The following is a 24,370-nucleotide window of genomic DNA, read 5'->3' as shown; positions in this document are numbered from 1 at the left end:
GTCTAGTGAATCGAGCGCCGCCTCACTCATGGATGACTTGGATCCCGAACGACAACTGGCGGCAGAGCAGCAGATTAAGTACCAAGGTACCGCTATAGTTGAACTAGAACATATTTCTTTTGATCCGTTGATAGACCAAGAGGTCGACCAAAGAAACGTCGAACGACTGAGTAAAATATTCCTCCAGAATGGCTGCCAACGATTGAACGTTCGGAATCACGTCACTGCAACGATCCCCAGGCGGTTTCTAGACCGCGTGCGCCATGCTGCAGGCCTGACCCTTGACCAGCTGAGAAGTCTTCGACAAAGCCCCCCCCGTCTTGACTTCTCAGGCACGGAAGTAAAATGTCTCCACGGTAAACATCGACTCAAAGCTGCTGCGGAAGTATTACCCCACTCAGATCGGTGGTGGACTGTCGATCTCTATCTAGATGGTCTGAATGCTGCCTCAGACCTTCTCCATGCCTTTCTAATCGTTGCATTCAGATATCAGTTCGGATCTGAGAAACGTCCTTGCCGAGGAGTATGGGAATGAAAAGCCTCCTTCCGACGGGGAAATCTATCGGAAATTCCGCCATTACCAACGAGATAACAACGTGCTCTCGCAAGAGCGCTGGTTGTTGCGTTTGTCGGACAACAAAGTTCGGCGGATCAGACAACTTGATTCTCATGACAACAGGCGTATACGTGCAGCCTTGGACAAGTTACTTCCCATCCCAGGGCTCTGGGATGGGTTAAGCATTGGAAGTCTTAACAATGTTTTAGCTCTGAAATGCAATGAAGTTGGATCCCCATCCCAAATTTGGTTGTGCACATTCTCACCTTACGACTAGGAGATTATTCAATACTTCACACATATAAAGAACTTCTGGGCAGCGCTTGCTAGCCATGATAGTGATAAGATGGCACGTATTGACACCTATACGGTCGAAAAGCTGCAGCTTCACGCTCCTCGAGCCTCTAATAATGACAGACATTACGTGGCTGGCAAAATTCTCAGTGGCGAAGTTTTCTCCTCCTTTAGTCAGTCAGAGCGTACTGTTATACTGAGAGAACTGATGTCTGCCGAAGCTTGCGACGGTATTATACCGTCCCTGGCAACATTTTTCCACGATATCAGCTACTTGAAACTCTGCGCCGACGGCGTGAAACGGTTGGTCAAATTGGATGGTAAATATCCAACTGTTCGAAGCGCGCTGGTCCACTATTTTCAGAAGCGGGTCCCGGGTGATAATACCTGCCTCATTCAGACTTCAGAGTCCTCTTTTCGACGACAGCCAGGTTCCGAAGAGGAGCGTTTAGCGATAGGCTATCGCCAGATCTGGATGTACGCAATGCGGCATTATCCGGCCATGGCCAAGGATATCAAAGACGAAGCAAGGTCCAAGACGGCCCAAGCAAAAGGAGAAGCAAGGCCTGACGAGCACGTGGTATATAACATGGCCATTCTTGCACGAAAGCTGGGCTTCTGTACTCCGCAAATCAAGGTCATCTTGAAGCAATCGCCCGATTTGCAGATCGCGTTAGACGCCCTGTTTAGAGCTCGGAAGCCCACGGATTATACCTATGGCGATGAAACTATCAAGAGGCTTAGTAGGCAAATTGTGCGTTGTTTTGCGCATGCTACTCCAAAAGAAACGCATCCTGTGAATTCCACTACTGGCCAAGCGGACAAATTGCATGAGCGCCGTGGAGCACCCCCGAAGGCTGTCCAACCGCTGGATTGCCCGCATCTTTTTCTGGACCGACTACATTCGCCAGTTGTGAGGCGCACCGTCCTGTCGTCCCTTGAGGTGAGACGGTCTATATACTATGCTTTCTTCGGCAAGCCCTCTTCCCGTGGTGCCATTCCAGATCCTGGGTCGTACTCGCCTTTGTTTTTCTCCAACGGTGAACCAGATATAGCAACCGATGTGTCCTCCCACAATGTGTCTAGAAGCAGTTCTGTCACAGAATCACTCTATGATGACCAGTCGCGATCAGATGCCCGGGAAGAGCCACGCCAAAGACGGCATGGTAGAAGCAATCGAGAGCGAGAACAAGGGCTTGACCGGCAACAACAGGTGTCCCGTCTATCTTCCTCCGAAGAGCCTCTTTTGCAGAGATCAACGACGAGTGAATCTGCCATCCCCCAAAGCATATACAGAGACACCTTGGATACATCTGACCCGGGAGTCCAGGTGAGCTCGCAGAGGAACAGTCGATGGCAGGCGGCTGGGGAAGAAAATCGCACTGCCAGAGAGGAACGGGGGCTTCTGGATGTATATGATGATGACCTTTCAAACTGCACAGAAGAAACCAGCGCACAAAACCTTCTTGATGCTGAGCACGAGCTCATGGCCGCACTAGTATCGGCGCAGCCTCCTCAGGAGGAGGAAGAGGAGGAAGAGGAGGAAGAGGAGGAAGAGGAGGAAGAGGAGGAAGTGGAGGAAGTAGAGGAAGAGGAAGTTAATCATGCTATGGAACGAGAGCCTACAGGCATGGACGACGACGATATATGGAGCGACATGGAGTATGAATATACCAACGCACAGAGTCTTGATGATCCTGACCACACGACCATGGCCGCGCTAGTGCAGGCTCCAGTCGGACATGAGGATAACCATGCTATGATGCCAGCTACACTGCCAAGCCAATCAAACTTGATCAGAAGTCGACCCAAAACAAAAATAGCGAGCCGGCGACCATACCAGTCAAATCAGAGTGGCATTCGACGTGCAATCAGAAAACGACGGACAGCTCAAATTCAGCCAGCCATATGGATTAATCCTGCAAGCCCAGAGCTCAATGCAGCAGGACGACCCCAATCAAATGCCTCACAGGCACGCAGGAAGCATATACGGCACTGGAGAAGAGAGATTTTTAGAGAATTCAACTTACTTCGTATGTCGACCATTGCTATTCCGGGTGACATTGGCGACGATGCTACAGGGCGGGTACCAAATGAGACGGAACATCAGCCAGCCACGGAAACGTCGGAGCAAGTCTCCCTCACGGGGGAAACTCCGGATAAGGCCATTCCAAAGGAAGTGCAACACGGAGATTTCCTTCGGGAACCGCAAGAGATACTAGTTGGGGACGGCCCATGGCAGGCTACACAGCCAAGTCATGAAACAGATGAAAGTATCCCACCACAGCCGATACCGGCCGGACCGCCAGATATCCCTTCAGAGGACCGATTAGTCGACGGTAGAGAGAGTCTCGGAGGATATAATGAGGAAGACGACAAGGTTAATTCCCATGAGCGAGCAGATGGACAGTTGAAGGCTGAACGGCCAAGCTATGAAAGGTCTGAAGAAAATGATTCAACGCAGCCGACATCGGCCGACCCGCCAGCTATTCCATTTGTCCACGACGGCGAGACATTTGAGGGACAGAATGAGGATGTCCATGAAAGGCGAGTTTCCCAAGAGCGAGCAGATGCTCTCTCTCAGTTACAAACGCCTAGCGCCTCGCTCGATCATGTTAGCGCTCGACCTGTAACGGAAATTCCGCCCGATTTTCCCACACTAATGAGAAAGTTTCGTGAAGATGCAAGTGAAGTGGATGATGAAAGCGTAGCCGGTGCGAATACTGCTGTACAAGACCATCCCTGGCAGGAACCCGGACGAAGTCCGTCGATGACTGGCACAGATAGCGAAGCCACAATAACTCCTTCTCAACACTCTACGCGGGACAGTGGCCGTTATACAGATGATGTACCAAGTCCGGGTCGAGGCCAGCAAGAAGCTGTTTATAGGCAGCAAGCTGAGGATTGGTTGTTCGATACCTCACATTTAGCGGGAGAGCCAGAAGATGAAGAAATGGGAGACGCCCCGGGCGAACCGAATCCTATGCCTGATACCACGCCCAACCAAGGCCTTAAAAGAAAGCGAATGCCGGAGAATGACCCGACCACGGCGTCAGAGGTAAATAGGTTTGGCTCTCACGCTCGAGCAATTGACGTGCGGCTGTCTAAGCAAGCCAAGCTACTTCCTTCCAGCCAGGGCGATCTATCAAATACGGCCAGTACTGAGAGGGCTGAAAATATTTCCAACAAGAAGCTGGAATTACCCGCTGCAAGTCCCCACCAAGCCCCGATTGCTCCCTCCAAGAACAGAAGAACCAGACAGAGTGTCATGATTATGTTCTATACATGGGACCACAAGCAGGGGAATTGGATAGTGACCGACAAGGTATGGGTGAGTCCTGGGAATCCCATTGAAGCCCAGAATATCGCCGAGAAGTATAAAAGCGCGAGATTATATCATTTGTGTAATCGCATGTTACGCAAGACTGTTGTAGAGAATTGTGTTCGTGATGTTATCTCGGATGGTACATGCACCATTTTTATCAGATTCGGGAGGGACACGAGGACGACCGACAGAATGACCGAGGCTGCGGTGGCTGCTACTAGGGGAGGCCTCTCGGAGGAATAGGTCAGTTGTTAAAACACGTTGGTTCAATTGGGCAGACTGTGGTCGAAGGACGCTTGGGGCCGTGAGAATGCATCCTGGCGACCTTCCAAGTCCTATGTCTGGATTAGGCATCGGCTGATGGTCCTCCGACTCGGCTTGTCGCACGACAACCGTCTTCCGACCATGTCAGACTGCCGAGCAGGGCCCTCCGAACGAGTTTGTCGCACGACTGCCGCCTCCCAGCTAAATCGGTCTGGGGAGCAGGGTCCAGCGTACCCGGTTCTACGTCAAAAGACCCACGCATTTGGTCTGACGACCTGTGTCGTTGGAATCCTGGCCTCAGCTCGACTCCACCCGACTTCTTTGTTCTCTAGACCACACGCGTAGGTCTGCTCCTGTCGTAGGGCCTCACTCCTATATCACAAATAGACTGAGGACTTCATTCATATCTCTTATATAGTCATAGCATATCATTTGTCGTGCGCCAACCGGCTACAGACATGACGGCACTACGTTGAGGTACTGGCAAATGGTAGGCAGCTTATGACCTGGCTTTCTGTTGCCTTTATGGATAGGTCGTTTCTACTCGGTGGAATTGGTTCATGGTAGCTAATTCTGACCAGCCTAAATCAGGAATGCATTTTTCACTCTTCCTTTCCAGACTATCACTGTTCATCAGCTCTCCGCTAACCCGTTTCTTCGACCTTCTTCGACCGATCGTGATTCAGCACCTTGCGGCGCCGGTGTGTCTGCGCCAACTTCCACCGACAGTACAATCCCAGCGCATCCTTCAGTAACACCAAGGCACATCCGCCAACCACAGCCCGGCCCCAGCGTGTCCGTAGCAGCCCCAGCTGGACCTTGCCCAGTGTAGATGGGGCCGTCCACGAAGTGGGTAGAATATACTTTAGCAGTCCGCCCATCGAGGCAGATATGGCTGGAAGCGCAAGCGGTCCGAGGTTAATGTCCGTCAGACCGTCTAAGTGGCCTACCAGCCCATCTCGTCGACCCAAGCCCAAGGGTTGGCCATTTCCACCATCCTGGTTCTGCCCTTGTCCGCCACCCTGCGCATTTCCCCTGTTTAAGACCTGCGGCCCGTCTTCGCTGCCCCTGCGTAGCTCCAGATTGATCTCAATCTGAACCCCGTTGTCGTCACCGGGTCGGTCTGGCTCAGGATGCTCGGGCGGTGCATTATCATCGTTGACATCCAGCTGGTGCGGCTGCACCTCCGCAATCCATCTTCGCTCTAACTTGCCAAACATTCTCTCGTAGAGAATGTCGTAGAAGCTTTGTAGATACGGAAGAGCGGCAAACGTGACTGCTGCACTAGGCGGCCAAACTTTCAACTCCAGCACCTGTCCTGTTTGATGTGCGGTGAAAACCATCACGGGGATGGCGGGGAGGAGACCGTATGCGTAACGTGTGCTTAACAAGCTCAACATGAGCGGGATGAGTGGCAACCCCAGATTGAGCCCCGGATTCCATACCCCATCTGCCGTTTTCTGCAAGATCTGTCGAGCCTCGTCTGTGCCAAAAACAAGATACACTGAGTATAGTCCATGCGCATAGCACCCCGCCCACACGGTTTGCCCCAGCATGAATACCATTCCTGGGAGGACCATCTGACGCGCGAGGCGCTTAACCAGCCGCACTATATCCACAACATAGCTTCGGGGACGGGAAACGACAATTCTTTCCTTGCATTGCGGGCACAGCATCTCTGCGTCATCGCCGTTGCGCCTCCGCGATTGGGGATTTTCGAGATCCGCCAACCAGTCGAGCAGGCAGGCTTCATGAGCAGTCAAAGAGCAAGGACACGGTGAGCGCCAGGGTGAATTGTAAGGAGAGACTTCCGTCTCATCTGCCAGGCAAATCCAACATCTCCGTAGTTTTGACCAGATGCACTGAGAAGAGTTGGACTCGTGGGGGAACCATGAACAGTGGCGGTTTTGGGGGTGCCCTTGAGCAAAACGGTAACGCTGGTTTCACATGATCTTGTAGCTGAGGCACTACATGTTGTGTCCCTGACTTTGCTGTCATGTCGGATAGGAGATGTACTGTTGCTATCCGATGACTGTGGCTGGATAGAGGCCGAATAGCCTGGGATGGGAGCCATAATGTAGAGATAATGGAAATTAAATACAAAAGAATTAGAAAAGTGGATGGAGTTATAGAAACAAGCACTACACAATGTGCAGATAATATAGTCAAGTACGTCGGTCAGCAGAGGGTGGGAAGGTGAGGATCCTGGAGGCGAGGACGGAGGGAAAAAGGATGTGTCACATTGCCCATTTGGAAGAACGGGAGAAGCACTAAATTGGCATTCACTTTGTCTTGCAATGTAATCCCCAATCTCTCTCTTCCCATAGGAAGTAAAAATACGCGTCATTACTCTTCATAATATTTGAACATTCTATTGCGATGTATCGATGTGACTACTCGATTGACTTTATCCTTGTCGGTCCACCCGCGGAAAATGAGATGGTAATGAAAGTAATATATGACAATACCGAGGATTGGTAGCTTTCTACTGGCTCATGTAAGTGTATGAAGACCTTGCCTGTTCTGAAATAGTAAGGGGCAGCCCAAGGGCAAATACCAAATACCTGATCGCTTGCTTGAGACCCCCCATCAGGTACCATATTGTCAATACAGGCTCCGTACATATGGTTGGTACAGAATAATGCAATGCACCTATAAACGGGATATTAGTTGACGCTGTAAGTCACAGAACTCCTACTTCCACTTCCCCACCATTGGAGCATATAGTTTGTCGATATCTGGCCATAGTACGTACCACCATTCAGCAATTGGTCAGTCTTAACTTCTACAATCAGCATGGGTCATGATACGTATGGCACAAAGAGGGCGATAAGTAGCGAATAAACAAACGACTAATCCTCCTGGCTCTAGCTACGCTTCTAAGCGTTGGGGCGCGCTGCCGATCCAGCTTGACTTCGCTTCAACCTAGCCCTGAAAACCGAAGGAGGTAGGGGCCAATCGAGGCACCAGGGAAGTTGCTTATGCTACTAGCTGCCTGGCCAGGCTAATCGTGTATCATTGGTCGAATTGAAAAGCTATGTCGTACAACCCACTGGCAGACGCCCTCACAAATTTCTGCTTGTCAGCTTGGCGCAGCAATTGGGGATGGGCCTAGCCCCAGTTTCTCTGATAGCAAACATACTCTCATGAATATAAGAAAGATGTCCCGTCTGGCAGTATCATCGTGGCTATCAACGCTCTTTCCTTTCCCTCGCTCTGTTTGCATATCCATACCAGACGAACGCACCGAAAACCGATATTAACATCTAAAGCGATCCTCTGGTATTATCGCAATATGGCCCAGGAAGCTCGACGATTGCTCCCTGCCAAGGAGGCCCCACGTCGGCTCGAGTTGTCTCCTGCCAAACCTCGGATGAGGCGCCGGAATGTGGCTTGTCGGCACTGTCGTAAACTTCATGTTAAGGTCTGTCGCATGACATGCGGATGAAATACGGACTCACATGAAATAGTGTGTTGGGTCTCCATGTTGCAACGCGTGCAACAAACTTGGAATTAGGTGTGAACCGCACCCGGACAGACGCAGGAAAGAGAGACTACACGACGTCGAAGCGAAACTAAACGACGCCGAAGCGAAACGACGCGACGCCGAAGCGAAACTACACGACGCCGAAGCGAAACGACGCGACGCCGAAGCGAAACTACGCGACGCCGAAGCGAAACTACGCGACGCCGAAGCGAAACTACACGACGCCGAAGCGAAACTACGCGACGCCGAAGCGAAAGTACACGACGCCGAAGCGAAACGACGCGACGCCGAACTTCTGTACGAAATCTATAAACCGACCGGCCAAATGATGTCCGTGATTTGACCGGCAGAGTGAAGCAAGCCTCAACAATCGAGAATGCGATAAGCGAACTTGCAACAAATTAACCAGTCAATCGATTGTGTTTTCACTGTCTGATTTGATCTGCATGTATAAATACACGATTTGCGGATATGAGAAGGATAATGGTCGAATCGGGTCTACCCTTTGTCTGGCCATTTTGCTTCTATTGCTTACAGCTCGAGAGGGTCTGCGGCGATCACAAACTACCATCAAGGTATAGAAGAATGAAATTTTCGAAGTCGGCATACTATGAGCTGAAATTTAGGGGATTCGGGAATCTGAACAGATTGGAGGTGAATATTATGTTGTTCTATGGCTTCCATATCTCCTGCTAAAGTTATTGCCTACCTGCTTTGTTATTTACTTGTATTTTCCGGCTTGAGTTGCTGTGACTATTTCGCAAAACCCTGATCCATTTAAGCTCCATAAGAGTCCTTTCCGTAGATTTTTCCTGCTTGCAGTGCTATACTTTTCACTGGGAAAGCGTCACGTGGTAACAAGCTGGAGTCTCGGCCATCTCCTCATCTGGCGTTTGTGCCGGCCGTATGTGTACCGCATCATAGCTTGAAAAATGGACAACCACACGGAGTAGCGGTGAATGCCCCTGTGATCACGATATACGCATGGGGATAGTAGCCGACCGGGGGTGAACCAGGCGATACCATAAAGTTGCTCGACACCGAAACCCATGCAGTGCTATCACTGTATTCATGAACAGTGTGGCGACCGTGCCCGCGCCATGTCCACTTCTCTGATTGGTGTCAGTGCCATGTCCACAGGTTTGATTGGTAGCAACCGCTCCTCCTTCAGGCTACCTGCGCCTGCGCCATGTCCACTTCTATGATTGGTGTCAGTGCAATGTCCATACTTTTGATTGGCAGCAACGGCTCCTCTTTGACGCTAGTGCAGTGTCCGTTCTCCGATTGCTGCCAGTGTCCGCGTCTGGAGGGGCCGTGGGGCCACTGTTCGCGTGTGATTGGTGTCTGTCATGTCCGCACAAATAATATTCGTGCGAGTGAAACGTCCACCGACTGCTAATGCGCGATTCCCCGAAGCTTTCTCCAACCAAGTGCAATGTGTAAGCGCCCAGTTGCTAACGTGTACTCCGTTCTCAAAGGACCGAGGCCCAAGCGCCCGGCAGTCTTACATTCTCCAATGAAATACCTGGACAAGGGACAGGCGCCAATAGGACGCACAGCACAGGGAACCACCGGTCGCATATTCCGCCGCGAAGCTTAGGGGCTTGCAAACCACTCGTAAGTACGGTTTGTCGATCGACAGCTCGGAATCTTCCCCGGCCAGGAACAGAGCGTAGTTTGGTTAACTCCAGAGTGACTTGGGGTCTGTGGGAGGGGCAGCATGTTGGGTGCTGCGGCCCCACGAGCTTGGTCGGCGGGATGTACCTGATGAGTAATGCCGCCATGCCCCTATAATTAGGTACCTGGGGCCGGTCACTGGGACGGGACTTTTTCGCGAACAGCCTAGTTCTTCCGATATGCCATGCAGCCCGTCTCACTGTCCCAAGCCATCGACTTTGCCCGGCTTTGTCAGGGCCTCGAAGTCCTTTCACTAAACACACTAGTCAAGCAATACGGCGCATTCAAGATCACAAACCACGGGATCTCGTCACGCGCGAGGAATGGCTGCTTCGCTTACGTAGGCTCCGCCAGTAGTGCTGCTTCATTCTCGCAGTCAATGCTAACAGCCGTGGTCAGAGTAAATCCGCTTTCGAGCGACCGAACAATCTCAAGTCAGCTGACCCCGCCTTTTCGCCGCTCAAAGGGGAAACGGTCAGAGGCACTGCAATCCCCAAAGAAAGCCTAAATATCGCAAAGGATAAGCTAGGCAATTATCCACCGGTGCAAACATTACACAAGGTGATTCACCTAGTGGCGTTCGTTGGCTGTTTTCTAAATCTCGGCAGGAACTAAAGGATTTTACTCCCCGCCTGTTAGAAGGACTATCTCAAACTTTGAGGCTCGAACCGTCGCTCAATTCCCTCTGTACAAACGGCGAGGTCGAAATTGCTCTTCACCATTACCCCAACATAACAGCTGTTCCAGAGAGGAATCCGGAGCATCGAGATTGGAGTCTTCTGACTCTGCTCCTGCACGAGGACACGGGGATTAGCAACGGGCTAGAGGTTGCTGAGTTACCTGGTCGGAAATTCACCCCTGTCGACCCAGGTAACGGCGAAATCACGGTACTTGTGGGGAGCATGCTACGAAGACTAGCCAAGTACTATTGTTGGGAGGACATCCCGTCCTGTGTCCACCGTGTCTCCGGCACGGGCGAGCGATACAGCATCGCATATTTCCTCCATATCAACGATAGCACACGATTGGCTGAAGACGGCACCACCGCGGGAGACATACGGAGAATGTGGGAAACCCAGTCCAAAGTGAAGAACTAGCAGAATGCCTGAATCCGATTGTCTGGCGTCATGCACTTCCGTCCTGTACATATATGTCCTCGTAATCTATTCGCGGGGGATCATTCCCGTAGTACTATCCTGAGGACAGTGTCGTGGACACCGTAAAGAACTTCCTGTACCTTAGTGCGGCTTCTTATTCACTTCTCATACTCCTGTATCTCAAGAATGCAACATGTCTACTATTAATTGCCTTCGTCCTGGCTTGAGATGGGTCACCCCTCCAGATGCGATTATGTAGGGGGGCAGAAGGGTTCGGTTCCTGACAACATGTCAAACTGTCTCAAGATTTGTGCGTAGCGATCCAAGAGAGCGGTGCCCAGACACGTCCACCAGTGCTCCCGTCCAATTCGACGGTAAAGAGCTTTTGCGTCGCGTAGATGACGGTGTGCTTCATTCATATCGCCCCGCTCAGCTGCAATGGTGCTGAGCGAGTATTCTATCAACATCTCTACGAACCCCGTAACTTTCCCGTGCTGCTCGCAATATCGTGCCGGACTCCGTGTCGCTTCCCAAAGTGCATTTGCATCATCTAACCGGTTCATGAGAGATGCTACTAATGCCCTTCCTAGGTAGACCCGGAGCTCTTCGAACCGGGAGACCCAATCACGCTTGGCCAGATTGCGATACTCCTCGTGCAGGGCGGCGTACGTCATATCAGATTCCCTCAGGGCCGCTTCGCGGCTGTCGAAGTGTGTCTCGCTTAGACATCGGCAGACAAGTGTTTCAGCCACCAATAGCCGCAGCATCCGATGCCTTCTCGTACGCTCTGCATGGATGCCCCCCTCAGTGAGCTTGAGAAGACCATCAAGGGCATGACGCGCCCAGTACTCCGCTTTGGTGAAACGATGCAGCTCGCAGAGCACCGCAACGTAATGCGACCAGACGCTGCATCCCATCTCATTGTATTGATATCCGAAGTTATCGATCAGCCGTCGCAGGATTTCTTCACTTTGTTCAAATTTTCCCTGCCAGCGTTGCACCTTGGCGGCGAGAAAGTCAACATGTGTTGACTCCGATCTTCCCATTGTGCTAGAGCTGAGTTTGGTGGGCGAGAGCCCTTGTAGGATTCTCTCCGCCCCGTCGAGGTCGGGGGTATCCAGCATTATCCTGTCCTGCGCTTCCGAGCGTTGCCAGGCGACGTCAAGACAGTATGTGCGAGGATCAATGGGTTCTAGTACAGGCTCCGCGCTGCTCCATTGAACGCCCTGCAATCTGCGAGAGAGCTCCCGCTTCCTCATCTGCGCCAGACCCCGAAGATAGGCAGTATCTTCGTCCGCAAACCCAGGCCAGCACCGCAGGACGTCTTCCGCTTTATGTAGAGCTTCCAACTTCCAATCGGCCCCTGGCAGGTGGGTAGATAACAAGAGGGTCAGAAGAACCTTATAACCGTGCTGGGGCTGCTGGAGCACCTTGGCCGGCAAATCTGAACATTGACGAAAGGCATGTTGGACCAGTGGAAGCAGGAGACGGCCAGTGTCGGTGAACCTATTCGTACCGCGAGTTAGAGCGATCGGACTATCGCATTCGGGGTCGTACCAGTTCTCTTCCCAGCGCCCGGGAAATGCATGGCTGATGGCGACAACCACCACCCATTCCAGGTCAGGGATGCAAGGCTCGTTTCCCAAAACCTTCCCGACTGCGGAATCTATCTTATACTCCTCCCTCTGAAAGTCGCCCACTGTCGCACTCACGAAACCTAGTTCTTTATATACCCTGAGAAAGCCGATACACTCCCCGCTGGTAAAATCGTCGAGAACTGGATCAATACGGGGTGCTCGCACGGATTGCACCTCTCCGGCCGGACTCCAAATATGGGAATCTTGCTGCATTCGAAACAGAAAGATTTCGGGTATAGCTGCAGGTCCTAGCGCGCAGAAGAAGCGAAATGCTCGTCGCATGCGCGAATATGGGAGAAAGGACTCATGGTGGATCTCCACGGACAGGGACGATGGTAAAAATATCGTTTCGGATGATGGTGAAAGTCTCCTTTCCCTTGAACTGCTAACCCCTGTTGCCACGCATAAGCGGCCGTAGTGCCAGTGAAGCTTTGATATTCTTATCGAAAGACCACTTACGCCGCTGTTTTTCCGTCGCGAGAGGTCCGTCTAGAGGTCTGGTTCTGACCAGGAAGGAAAGCAAGCAAGCTTGCTCCGAGAGTTTCGGCCGAAATTCTCGTCTCTTGATAGCGCATCCTACGAGAAGGGCGTAGGATTTACCCAATACTTGGGACACCAGCCACACGAAATCGTTGTATTTGTCAGTCCAATGGTTTTCTGCAAAGTCATCCCTACTGTTCTGACAAATGTTCAGTATTTCCTGTGCCCTAGAATGACTCTGAAGATTCCTCCCGTTTTCATTAGCCAGTTTCATAATCTTTTCCTTGTAAGAGCTAATGTTGCATTTTCTCGATTTGCTAGACACGTCCTGCAGGTAATAATAGAAAATGCTTGTTTCGATGGTGAGCCGCCGGAGGTCTGCATTGTCCAAGTTCCGATCTGGGAGGCTTTTCCAAAGACTGATGTCAGAGTCTGTAGTCTGCAGCTGCAGACTGACTACCATGATGTTCGGTACAACAACAGAAGGCGAGATGCCACGGGTTCTGAAGTTGCGGTCGTATGCTGCTCTGAATGGCGTCGGGCGGCCGGGAATGGCATGCAAACCTTCCGGCGTTTGGGCCCAGGAACGCGCTCTGACCCAGCGAGGCTGCTCGCGCGGAGTAGCCCCACTCCGCCGTAGCGACAGACGGGCTATCTACAGTATGCCTGCCTACACAGCTTTTCCGGAACCCGAGGTGACGGCGTGGATAGTACTATATTTCTGATTGGTGCCTGTGCGAGGACCACTGTTTTGACTGGTGTACGAAGTACCTGGAGCCCCGCAGGTTGTAGTCACCGAGAAAGGCGTCAGCGCCTTGTCCGCTCATTTGATTGGTGTCAGCGACCGCCCCTCGATTGGGTTCATGCGATGTCCGGTTGCACCAATGCAAGTGTCCACGTCTCCACTAGACCAAATCTCGGAGTCGGTAGCCTTCTTCCCGTCCCAGTTCCTACAACCCCTTTGCAAAAAGTACAGCTCCAATTCTGAGAATGCAGCTCGTTTGGTCTAGTCTAGTACCAATACTAGTTAAAATCTCTCATAATTCAGGTACAAAGGAACTATTCGACATTGCTGGCTGGGTGCCCGGACTTGTAACTAAAGTTCGACCAGACAAGCAAAAGTTTACACCACGGTCAAAAAAACGCTCTTATTATCTTTACACTGCAAACCAGCAACATTCTTGAGCTTCTCTATTACAGCACATCAAAACGGTAGAAATAGATCGGTCTGGAACTAACCAAACCCGTAGATTAGCCGGTCTCGAGGATGGGATTAGTCGCTGCTCCGTATTTCCTTCTCGATCAGGCAGCTATTGCTGATATGGGGCAAGCTGGCTGCGGTTGATGTCCTCGGTGGGCCGCATGGACTGTGATAGGTTTCCAATACACAGTTAACATGTTTCATGATGAATTTAGCGCACTACCGGCAGAATAGACATATCTATTTGTTGGAGGCTTATTCTGCTATACCTAATCAGACGATTCCTGGCGGCGTAGCCCAATGAAGTGACTGGAAAATCAGACGATGTTTGGGAACTTGTCATAGTAGAAAAACCATCGATTTTATTCGGATTTATCAATGCATGCTTTTATCATCGATATAGTCTGAACCATTGACTTAAAAGTCGATGAGAGAGGCATATTTACAAATCAGAACGTTTCTTTACCGTAAATGATGGGGGCCTGGCCAGCTTTAATATCTAATAGCCACCTCTCCGAGGGGGTCCTTCAGCTACCGCAACCTGGGTAATATTGGTCACGAAAGATGGACAAGTGGCTGCTTCGATGATGAGGTCGTACTTTAGCGCAAATCAAAATGTGCTATCTCTTGCATCTCCGGAGTAAGTCGGATGCTACGCATAGTGGTCAATGTTCATGTATGACGCTTGGTCCAGAGCTAGGACTTTGCTAGCAAACAAAAGTACCCTCACGTGTCAGTCATCGAATTTGATATATAAACTTCAAAGTAGTCACCAATGCAACTGCCTTTTCCTTGTCATCACCAGAAGCAACTTGATTCAATAGATTCATCTTTATCAGCTCCTTTTTATCGTCTATCAAACAGATCGGTTCAACGATGTCTTTGCCTAGAATCGCAACTTGTCGTCCCACGGCGAACCTTATCACCACGCCGCAGTTACAAGTTGCATACGAGCGAGCGAGCAGACTAGAACTCCGCGAGACAGCAACATGGCCATTATTCGAAGAGCTATTGAACGAATACTTCGGACGCCCTGCGTTATCAGCCTTCGGTGAACAGCAATTGACTGACATCCTTCAGGCTGAGGACATAACAGTGGGATACGACGATCAAGGACCTCTGTCGAAACTGGTTTTCGTGCTGCCGGGAGACACCGAACGCCATGCTGTAGGTTCTCGCGAAGAAGAACTCGAATCGAGGTTGCAAGAGTATGCCGCCGGAAACCTCAACAAGGACTTTGGCGGTCTTGCAGTACACGAAAAAGTGTATGGAGCAACCGCGTATGGAACAAAAATTCGATTCTTCGAGTTCGACAGAACGGCACGTATATTTCAGGATTGGAGCTTCTCCAGAAACCTACATGTCCCTGGGGAGGAGGCCTACTGGGATCTGAAGACGGATGGTGAGAAAATCCATGCGGTGCTGAAAGAGATCTGGGATCAGTCACCCTTCAGTTGTGAATAATCCGCAGGCGGAAGCCAATGACGCATTTCGCATTCAACATGCTTGGAAATGCTTGGAAAAATCAGTGGGCAGGGCAAATGCAAGGGTTGCAAGTGCTGGAGCGGAGTATTTGTAGTCGGTCTGTGATCTGTTCAACATCTTCACCGACGGATCTTGATCGAGATGTGAAGTGAATTGATTTGTTGTGATTTATTGTATATGTATGTTCTCAGTCATAGTCATACAAGTTGGTATCCTCGTCTACATCCCGTTCTTCTAGCTGAAGTTCAGACCGACATGAGTGGCATTGGGATGGGAATTGCACGTGAAGCGCGGCACCCGCTGCTCACCGCCATAAAATCTACAATTCAACCAGCGTCACGTACGAAGATGACATAAGTCGTGTCCCCTCTTAGTCTCTGTTCTTCTTTCCCTTCCTTCTTCAAAAACATCACCCTCCCTTCTCCTCCCCACTTTCAAGTAGCGATCTCAATCTACATCCGGCCCATGGAGTCTTCAAAGACTTGTGTAATTCCTCTCCTGGAATCACACGAGCGGAATGGACATGGGATCTTAATACAGGTATATGCTCTCCCTTATAATTTTACTGTGTTAAAACCTAAAGGGTAGAAAATCATATAATCGAATTTGGTTCAATTCGTTTTGAAGAGGACGCCTCGAAGCAAGTTTACAGAAGTCTGATATGGCCTGGGCAGCAGAGACTGATTAGACTAATTTCTTCATCCAACTACACACCTGTAGACGCCTTTATCATGCATGCGTCTTACTACCATCTTTTATGTCACTTCGCAAAGTCTAACATCCTACCTATGCAGTTGTATAGACTATGCCAGGCAATTCAACCTGACCAAAATAAGCAATTCCTGAGTGAGATGGGAATAGCACCTTATAATAAGCATCTCTTGGGCCTTCTTCTGACTATCACTAAACCCGCAAGCAGCATGTCCAGATCCTTTCACACTCCTGAGGCCTCAAAAATCCATCCCTTTATCCAGGGAGACCTGCTTATTTCTGCAGCCCAATCTTAATAAGGCAGCTCCATACCCTTGTTCAAACTACCTTCCAAGATATTGCTGCTTGTACTCGGCTATTTATCCCCTTCAGATTTAGTCCGTTTCTTCCGAACCAGCAAACAAGCTTTATCCTACGCGAATTTGTTTTGTCATTCACATCCGTTGCATTTCTTCAGGTGCGATGCACACACAAGCAAAGACTCGGATAATAAACACCCTCTGATGATTGCTTTTTCAATTTGGCCTCGGTATCATGAGGTTGATTTGAGATGGCAGATTATAAAAAAAATCGCTAAACTGGCCAGGCTGCTACCATTATTAGATATAAAAGCATCTGCTACCCGAGAACTTAACCACGAGGGTCCTTCCCTTGTTGGCTTTCAATACGGGCTATTTAAGGAATTCATGGACATTCCCGTCACAGTCGAAAGACTTATAGTGTACGCCATACTGCTGAATGATATATATTATGTCTGCGGCGTTGGTTTCATAGCCTGCGATACAGAATCATTCATCGGTAGCAAGACTGGCAGCCTCCGCATAATCAATATCTGTCATCCCCAACTGATAAAATATGGCTTGCTGAGGACGCGCTTGGAGTCAGAAGTTTGAAATACTAAAAACTCACTATGGTTGTTTGATAATCCCGAGTACCTCGGTTGTGGGGAGGAGATAAGTCTGAGACACAGTCCTAGGAGGCTGAGGATCAGTCACAATATAAATAAACTAGTAATTCTTCCTGGAATATTAGTTCAAGGAACATACAGGCTCTAAAGTTCCGACACCTAAGCTGGCTGCATCATAATAACCCCTTTTCTGAAGAAACCCTCCTTGTTCGAAATGAGCATCCGTCCAGGTCAAGCCAAAATGTTTTGAAAGAGAGCTTTATATTCAGCAGAATCCAACACAGGAGAGTGAATTAGTGAACAAATTCAGTAAAGTTCCCACAGAGGCTATGTGTTTCAGTAAGGATCTGAAGATCATCAAGATATATGCTGAAGGGGGGCTCAGTGGCATAACTGGCATATCAATATATACGGGATCAGATGACCATAGTGTTAGTCTTTGCAAGGGCCGCTTTTCATTCTTGGAACTGCGCACACCTCACGAGATTGTGACGGAAATTAACGTGCGGACATCCGAAATCTATCCATTAGCTCTCACAGTAAGTGATATACTTCTTCTTATTTGCTTGATAATAACCTCTTGCTCCAAAAGTTCAGAACTAATCATAACCGCCAATTGTCGTCCGAGCCTTGCCAACATGGAACAGAAGTTTCATTCAGCATTAAGACCCTTCGCGCACCACCAAACTACCATATAAGGGGACTTATTCTCAGATTTGAAAATTCAATTATCGCTTGTATAGGCTTGATTTTGGGCCAGGTTTAACACATTGGTTAAAGTCAAAGATGAAGAACTCATTATCAGACGATGCTCTATATTTGGAATATGCCGTCCCCTACATTGTTAGCCGTAATGGCAGTCGATCACATAGTAATACAAAGGTTGTGATATGTTTTCAGTTGCACCAGGGATATTTCAGGAGATGACCAGGATATCTCAGATGCGAGACAGCGTGGACGCCCACGCTTAATGGGACGGGCATTTACACTCCTAAAAATGTTCCAGGTTGTCGATATGGCTACCGGTAGAAATTGGAGCAGCCAGCTGCATATGCAATCTGTGAGATAGTGGGTTCAATGCTCAGTATCATGTTATGGGTGGACTCTAGGGTCGATGGAGCTAGACCACAAGCCATTTGTGGCATAGATGATGGTCAGCGTTATTTCATTAAACGTCCAGATTCGGAATTCGGATTTATTCATTTTCCGTTCAAGTCACACTTGAACCCCGTGGCTATGCGGGAACTGTTCTTTTGCCTAGCTTGCAGTTAGCTACGCTTACGTAAATATTCCTGCCTTTAATAGTTAACTACAGTATAACGTTGCCCTGAGGATTTGACTCCACTCAAGCTTGTCTCCACGGGGTTCCTCAATTCTTGCTTGATCTCTGTGTGCCCAGTGACCTTCTTGCTCCGCCTGACCTGTTCTCTTGTTGAATGGCTCTGAGTTAGCCGTTAGCCAAGGAACAAAATTACAGTGACGACCGTTACTGCCTTCCGTGTCGGGAATAAAGAGATGCTCTTTCATACCCTGGTCACATGGTAACCTAATTTATGCGTGCTGTATTCAATGCGTAATGTGGCGGAAATGTACTTACGGATGATGAAACGCATGTTCACACAGATACATATGTAGCTGTATATTACTTATAGTATTCATGCTCGAAGAGCCTCTCCGTCATACCTTCGAAATACCCTAGCGGTACTAAAGTAGCCTATGAGTTCCGATCAACTTATCCGGCGAATAGGAAAAATGCTGAACTATATTGATTAATCATATACCGTGTTTTATCCACTGAGTTGGATTGTGCTTAATCAATTATAAACCCTATGGGTTCACGGTTCATCTGTCTGCTTGATAGATGGGCCAAGGTTTCGTGGTGGTATGTACCGCCCCCGTAGTTTCGTATCCACCGCGATCCTCAGAGAGTTCGCCCAAGGTAGTAAAAGGAACTCAGCTAAATGCGCTCCTAATAAACCAGTCTCTAATGGAGACAATTAGGAGATTTCGTTCGCAGTTCGGTTTCTGTCCAGGTTTCCAACGTCTTGTAGAACAACTTGCCGTGGTATGCACACAAGGTTGAGTCAAAGATAGCAGATGCCGTCCTCCTTATGACCCTTAATAATAAGTTTCCCAATTCCGTGATCAATTGCCATCGGTTCAGATGTGACAAAGGTCCTTTTGGCGGGAATAAGGAGATGGAATCGAACCTTGTCTGCATTTTCCCTTCCGACCTTCCTATTGAGAGACTGTCGATTTCCCCACATCAAATGAATTACCCCTTCTATATCAGAGCTGAACCCACCAAACGAAGCAGGTAATGGCTTCTCGCGGACCATCTTTTTGAATAAGACGTTGGCGCTCGTAGTTGGGTTATACACGTAAAATGCGTGACGACCAATCGACGCTTCGCCACCGTGGTCGTTGATATCGTCTTCTAGGAACCAGTAAATAAAGGCACCGAATCCCTGTGTCTCCCAACCTTGCACTTTAGCCGTTGTCTGGGCCCCGAGCTCATCGCGAATTTCCCCTAAACGAAGGCCAATACTCTTCAACTCGTTTCCTGTTCTGACCGCAAGAGCAGCGCCGACCAGCACGCTCGTCGCGAATAAAGCAGTGAACTCTGGGCCTGAGTTAAAGGCATTTTGGGTATCTAGAACGTTCGATGCGCTCATTTTATGGGTGGAAGGCCAGTCGCTGGTAGTTATTCGTCTGTGGATGGCTTCATGCGTTCGCGCTGCACTTTCTGACGCGACACGGGCCGCTTCGGATGCTGTTTCCTGAGCAGCAGCCGCCTGCCGGGTTTTTTTCGTCGGTGATGAGACCCGAGACGGTGGGAAGGACCACGGTGAGGACCTGAACAATCGTCCAAAATGGCACCGCAGGAAATGGCATTCTAGGCTCTACCTCGTTAACTCAGTCTAAGCGGGTAGCAATGCTTCACGCTAGAATGGGGCTAGTCTGCTTTGAATATACCTAAGGGGTTTATTTGCTTGGTGTTTCCGCTATTGAATCACTGCGAGTGGGATGTAGGATGTGTCGCCCTGGACTGTTGAGTGAAAGAGGTAAAAGAGGGGGCAATAAGACTCACCTACACGTGATTTCACTTTGCTGTTCAGTACCTCACGATTCATGTATTGTACATGGAACTTAATAATTTGCAAGAAATGTCAAAATCTGTTATTTACCTCTAGCCATATCAAGCTTTAATGTATCATGTGATTAGGTTTCAGAAGAACATCTATGTTTTCAACATGGAAGGCAATAAGGTCGGCACTATAGTGTCAATGAATTTAGTTTTCCCAGGCTACGAGCTTAGATGCGTTGGGGATCTTCATTGGCCGCCCTAATCATCGACACATGGCAAGCGGCACGGCTATCAAAACAACGCACAATGCGAAGTGGAGGGATGGAGACAGTGGTCCATGTACTGATCGACTGCCCGCAACTGAAGGGCCTGCGTCAAGATGCGGCAGACGATCGGAAGAGCGTTCGATAATATTTCAAACATGTTGGGAGGAGCAGGCCAGGGTAAACAAGTTCAAAAAATGTTTCGCCATACAGTAGCATTCTGGCGGTGGTACTGAACCTTGGGGAGGCATTACAAAGGATGTTGCAGTTGGGTGCCACGAGGACGGTAGAACATAACTCTCGATTAACATTTTAGGAGGTTTGGGTGACTGAGCCAACCGCTCTCAAGTGTGGGCATGGGCTCTCTACTAAGATCATCAGCCACACCCACTGCAACCCTTGTGGCCCAACAGCCACAGCGCAATACCATTCCCAAATAATCGGCAACATCATTTCTACAGCTTCATGACTAATCTGTACTGTACCTACAGTATACTGTCTGCACGGTGTATGTGACCTTTCGCATGTTTTTGTAAGCATGGATGGAGAATATTGGTCTTGCTTATCAGCTAATACCCAAGTACGCGCGCTACACTCGCCTAACTGACCGCACATCAAGCCAGCACGTATCCCACATTATCGAAACACCCAAGAACGCCATCCGCATTAGTTATTACGTAGTCTATCATATTAGCCGGTAAACGCTAAAAAAATCAGACCAACTAACTCACCCAGGTCGACCAGCTGCTGAAACCCGTTGCCACCACATGCAACTCTCATTCGCTCTCCTTTGCTGCCGTCCAAGCGACCACGGCATGTCTCGAACGCAAGCCCCCTACATCCGGTGTAAATCAAGTCCGGAATCGACAAATCAAGGGGCAGCTTACATATTCTGTTCAACCATCAAACCTCCATTGTTCTCGTAGCAATAATTTAAGGATAATTCACTTGACTTCCATGTGTCACTGCTACCCGAATAGCAATTTGCCGACAACAACCCGCTTTGAGTCAGCTTCACTTGCTCACATGTCGCTGAATAACTACCACACAGTGCCAACGCCGCGTTCATACCCAGAAGGATTGCAACACTCGACCACATTATAACATTGACAATTCGAGCACTCTGACTCACTATGGTCAAAGGCACATGGTTAGTCCAGGGATGTACTTATACCCTACTTTCATTCTATCATGCCTAATACTCGTTTGCGTGCCATGTCAAGTTGTACGACACCGTGGAAATACCCAAGGTATATGGCATCCCCCAAATTTCGGGGGAGCTCAGTCTCTCCACCTCCACGTTTGGTACTATTTTCCGTCATCCCTTTAGGGCCTGGCTTCCCTTAAGATAGAAATATAAAGAGCCCTTTCTTTAGTGAGGCCTAATCGTTCCTGGAGCACGGCATACGGCCCCACACTCGGGCCACTTGGAAGAGGATTCCTACATGTCGCGCCAACATTAGACTGGACGCAGTGATGCTTGGCGGTAAATGTCACGGGGTATACTCCCGGGCCACTTCATAATAATTACTCAGTGCCATACCTCTCAAGCATACGAGAATATAATAGTTAAGTCGCCGTAGTATCAGCCTTAGGCTATCGGATGGCGCAAGATATTAATATACCCGACAAAAAAAAAATAAAAAATAAAAAATAAAAAAATAAAAAAAATAAAAATTCGTGGAGCCAGGAGAGATTATAAGCTGGCCTCAGGTCATGTCATTACCTATATTTGAAAGTATTTCCGCAGATGAATAACAAAATACTGAGCTAATACTATGGCGTTTTAGTACAGAGCACGAGAAGATGATGAACATTCTTTCTGTATTGTAGTATTGGACCTCTTATTCATTCAAAATCCAGCTGTGAAAGATCATTGTCAGTAATGATGAAATTCAAATGATTGCCATCTATGTCTTCAGCATGCGTGCAATCCCTCATCAGGTAAAGAGAAGGTACTGAGAATTTGAAGCCACGTGGTACATGTACAGTATCGCGTGTTTGCTTCATCAACTCCCACCAGTTGCGACCGTGGCCGTTGAACCCTGTTACCTCGCTTGCGAAACCCCTGCCACCAAAATCCTCGTTGAATGACACACCCCTGACTCCATTCCTCCAGCCGTGGTAGCGGTACCTTTCCCAGACATCACCAGCCACATTATGGTATTTTTCCAGCTTGCAGGACACCTCATTCTCTATCTTATCCACCCTGGGGGGGGGTCAGGGCCATTCAGGTCGAGGTCAAGCAGCGATATGAAGTACTGCAAAGATTCGTGGTCTAATGTATCCATTGGGAAAGCGGCAAGGATGTCAAACGGCGACAAGTATGGCTGAAGGCGTGACAGGCAATACATCCAATTCCAGAGTGGTGTATCATCATGATCCAAAATCAAGACATCGCTTCTGCCTGACGATTCTACCCAATCCAAGAGAGTGTCGGGGTCTTGGAGAATATGTAGAAGCATGAAGTTGGATACAAAATCAAAAACTTCCAGGACCTGAACCGATTCTTCCAGCGTGCGAGTCGGGTTATCAGACCACATAGACAGAACGTTTCTATGAAGCTCATTAGAGCTTTTCGACGATCGGCACAACGTAGCAAATTGTAGCATTTTGGTATCCAGAAAGCGGGCCATGACTGCCCGATAGAATTCTCCTTTGGCAACAACAGGAACTGGCCGGCCTGAACCCTGTCTGCTCAATTTACCTGTAATCACAAATTTCTGATCCAGATGCAGCGCCAGGGCGTATTTCGGCTTCTGCTCTCTTGTCATAGATTCCAGATCGACAAATGATAGGACGGAACGGTAGTCTTCGGAAATATCCAGATAGATTTGTCGAAGCAAGCTTGTCTGTTGCCACCAGCCAAGTATGCTTCTAAGATGCCGACCTGTAATTCGCTTGCTGGTGTCTTGAGGTTGGTCGTCGAGGTCGACTTTAGAGTAATCCCCCAACATCCAAGCATCAATCTGTTGAAGTGGTTCTGTTGGGAGTCTGCATGCTGAGCTCTCTTCAGCCCCATACATCTTATCGTGCAATAGACACAGAGAATGATCATATTTGTGGTAGTCGGATTTTCGCTATTTGGGATCAGCATCAGAATAAAAGGTGCGAGGCTGGAGATGGTACAATTATGGACCAAAGTATAGTAGCTTTGTATCGATTGTAGACCGTGTGTAGGGCTTACACGTCCAGGCAAGACATGCAGCATCGTCCAGACAATGTAGAAGCTCGAATACCTTCAATAGGAGCTCCGTCGGGAGCAATGGGAAACTGGCCATCCCAAACTGCGCAGCGCTCAACTAGTTGGATGGGGACTAACTGGGTATCTACTCCTTCTCGACGGGAGATCTTGGGTTGCTGAGCGGGGAAGAATAATCTTCCGTACCGTTGCCCGATGGCCGCTATTACCCGCTGTACGTACGGAGGTGTGTGCAAAAAGTCATTAACATGACCTGTCACATTACGGAGTCTTGGCAGTAATTCATAGTTAAATAAAAAACGCACAACAAGGCACGTGACGTCCAACACCAGTCACGTATTGCGCACATTGGTCGTGCATCACGTGTAAGTGTATAAGATACTTGTGTATAATCACGTGGTGCACAAGGTATCCTGTACTTCGGCAAAAATTACTAGCGCTGCTAATAACTTTTGAAACACACCTCCGTACTCATCGAAGTCTTTCGAAGGCACCTGGCAGTTACCTGTTACCACTGGATTACCAAGCCCACTGCGTGGTAAGGGGCTGTGGTATTGCGCGCCTACTCGTTCGGTATGCCTTGTATTCAATTGACCCATGGCTAATTCATTGACCCTGCTCTACCCTTGTGTATCTGAAATTACTGCCTCGGTGTCTACTGACCAGAAAGAAAGCATGTGCGTGAGATTTCCGCTG

At 49.1% G+C, this 24,370-nt stretch overlaps 10 protein-coding genes across 10 annotated transcripts; 5 read left to right on the top strand and 5 right to left on the bottom strand.

The window, feature by feature from the left end:
• Positions 1 to 28: 28 nt before the first annotated feature.
• BDQ94DRAFT_175940 (DUF3723 domain-containing protein) lies at positions 29 to 4,418 on the top strand (the record flags this gene model as incomplete). Its single annotated transcript, XM_026772587.1, has 3 exons — positions 29 to 434; positions 487 to 782; positions 834 to 4,418. 3 exons carry the CDS (start codon positions 29 to 31, stop codon positions 4,416 to 4,418), a joined length of 4,287 nt encoding a protein of 1,428 aa, XP_026620109.1.
• A 665-nt stretch (positions 4,419 to 5,083) lies between these two features.
• On the bottom strand, positions 5,084 to 6,513 carry BDQ94DRAFT_185540 (uncharacterized protein; the record flags this gene model as incomplete). Its single annotated transcript, XM_026774914.1, has 2 exons — positions 5,084 to 6,258; positions 6,294 to 6,513. The coding sequence occupies 2 exons, from the start codon at positions 6,511 to 6,513 to the stop codon at positions 5,084 to 5,086; spliced, it is 1,395 nt and encodes a 464-aa protein (XP_026620108.1).
• A 1,221-nt stretch (positions 6,514 to 7,734) lies between these two features.
• Positions 7,735 to 8,269, top strand: BDQ94DRAFT_175938 (uncharacterized protein; the record flags this gene model as incomplete). The annotated part of the gene is made up of 2 exons (XM_026772586.1): positions 7,735 to 7,863; positions 7,910 to 8,269. 2 exons carry the CDS (start codon positions 7,735 to 7,737, stop codon positions 8,267 to 8,269), a joined length of 489 nt encoding a protein of 162 aa, XP_026620107.1.
• Positions 8,270 to 9,766: 1,497 nt separating this feature from the next.
• On the top strand, positions 9,767 to 10,902 carry BDQ94DRAFT_154636 (uncharacterized protein). Its single transcript, XM_026768326.1, has 3 exons — positions 9,767 to 9,943; positions 10,003 to 10,164; positions 10,212 to 10,902. The coding sequence occupies exons 1-3, from the start codon at positions 9,788 to 9,790 to the stop codon at positions 10,698 to 10,700; spliced, it is 807 nt and encodes a 268-aa protein (XP_026620106.1). The 5' UTR covers positions 9,767 to 9,787; the 3' UTR covers positions 10,701 to 10,902.
• An 8-nt stretch (positions 10,903 to 10,910) lies between these two features.
• BDQ94DRAFT_185538 (uncharacterized protein) lies at positions 10,911 to 12,860 on the bottom strand (the record flags this gene model as incomplete). Its single annotated transcript, XM_026774913.1, has 3 exons — positions 10,911 to 12,206; positions 12,258 to 12,729; positions 12,797 to 12,860. Coding segments are annotated over 3 exons (1,791 nt in total), but the record flags the coding sequence as incomplete, so codon positions are not given.
• Positions 12,861 to 16,900: 4,040 nt separating this feature from the next.
• BDQ94DRAFT_163945 (uncharacterized protein) lies at positions 16,901 to 17,418 on the top strand (the record flags this gene model as incomplete). Its single annotated transcript, XM_026769852.1, has 3 exons — positions 16,901 to 17,101; positions 17,147 to 17,224; positions 17,263 to 17,418. 3 exons carry the CDS (start codon positions 16,901 to 16,903, stop codon positions 17,416 to 17,418), a joined length of 435 nt encoding a protein of 144 aa, XP_026620104.1.
• Positions 17,419 to 19,205: 1,787 nt separating this feature from the next.
• BDQ94DRAFT_175934 (uncharacterized protein) lies at positions 19,206 to 19,796 on the bottom strand (the record flags this gene model as incomplete). Its single annotated transcript, XM_026772585.1, has 1 exon — positions 19,206 to 19,796. The coding sequence occupies one exon, from the start codon at positions 19,794 to 19,796 to the stop codon at positions 19,206 to 19,208; it is 591 nt and encodes a 196-aa protein (XP_026620103.1).
• A 41-nt stretch (positions 19,797 to 19,837) lies between these two features.
• On the bottom strand, positions 19,838 to 20,158 carry BDQ94DRAFT_154630 (uncharacterized protein). The gene is made up of 2 exons (XM_026768325.1): positions 20,098 to 20,158; positions 19,838 to 20,017 (listed from the first exon to the last, which is right to left on the bottom strand). Exon 2 carries the CDS (start codon positions 20,014 to 20,016, stop codon positions 19,846 to 19,848), a length of 171 nt encoding a protein of 56 aa, XP_026620102.1. The 5' UTR covers position 20,017; positions 20,098 to 20,158; the 3' UTR covers positions 19,838 to 19,845.
• Positions 20,159 to 21,381: 1,223 nt separating this feature from the next.
• BDQ94DRAFT_154628 (uncharacterized protein) lies at positions 21,382 to 21,878 on the top strand. The gene has a single exon (XM_026768324.1). The coding sequence runs from the start codon at positions 21,620 to 21,622 to the stop codon at positions 21,800 to 21,802; it is 183 nt and encodes a 60-aa protein (XP_026620101.1). The 5' UTR covers positions 21,382 to 21,619; the 3' UTR covers positions 21,803 to 21,878.
• Positions 21,879 to 22,275: 397 nt separating this feature from the next.
• On the bottom strand, positions 22,276 to 23,753 carry BDQ94DRAFT_185534 (uncharacterized protein; the record flags this gene model as incomplete). The annotated part of the gene is made up of 4 exons (XM_026774912.1): positions 22,276 to 22,681; positions 22,735 to 23,552; positions 23,602 to 23,624; positions 23,660 to 23,753. 4 exons carry the CDS (start codon positions 23,751 to 23,753, stop codon positions 22,321 to 22,323), a joined length of 1,296 nt encoding a protein of 431 aa, XP_026620100.1. The 3' UTR covers positions 22,276 to 22,320.
• Between the last annotated feature and the right edge of the window lie 617 nt (positions 23,754 to 24,370).

The sequence above is a fragment of the Aspergillus welwitschiae genome (assembly GCF_003344945.1).
Source record: "Aspergillus welwitschiae strain CBS 139.54b unplaced genomic scaffold BDQ94scaffold_70, whole genome shotgun sequence".
NCBI classification, from domain to species: domain Eukaryota; kingdom Fungi; phylum Ascomycota; class Eurotiomycetes; order Eurotiales; family Aspergillaceae; genus Aspergillus; species Aspergillus welwitschiae.
The sequence above is the reverse complement of the archived record's forward strand: the minus strand, read 5'-3'. Positions and strand labels throughout refer to the sequence as shown.

What these genes read in the sequence shown, in the direction of transcription:
- BDQ94DRAFT_154628 (XM_026768324.1), top strand. Translation starts at nt 21,620, where the DNA reads ATGGTTAGTCCAGGGATGTACTTATACCCTACTTTCATTCTATCATGC.
- BDQ94DRAFT_154636 (XM_026768326.1), top strand. Translation starts at nt 9,788, where the DNA reads ATGCAGCCCGTCTCACTGTCCCAAGCCATCGACTTTGCCCGGCTTTGT. An exon ending in GGAATGGCTGCTTCGCTTAC is followed by an intron (nt 9,944 to 10,002) that starts GTAGGCTCCGCC and finishes AGCCGTGGTCAG; the next exon opens with AGTAAATCCGCTTTCGAGCG. An exon ending in CGGTGCAAACATTACACAAG is followed by an intron (nt 10,165 to 10,211) that starts GTGATTCACCTA and finishes AAATCTCGGCAG; the next exon opens with GAACTAAAGGATTTTACTCC.
- BDQ94DRAFT_154630 (XM_026768325.1), bottom strand. Translation starts at nt 20,016, where the DNA reads ATGCCATTTCCTGCGGTGCCATTTTGGACGATTGTTCAGGTCCTCACC.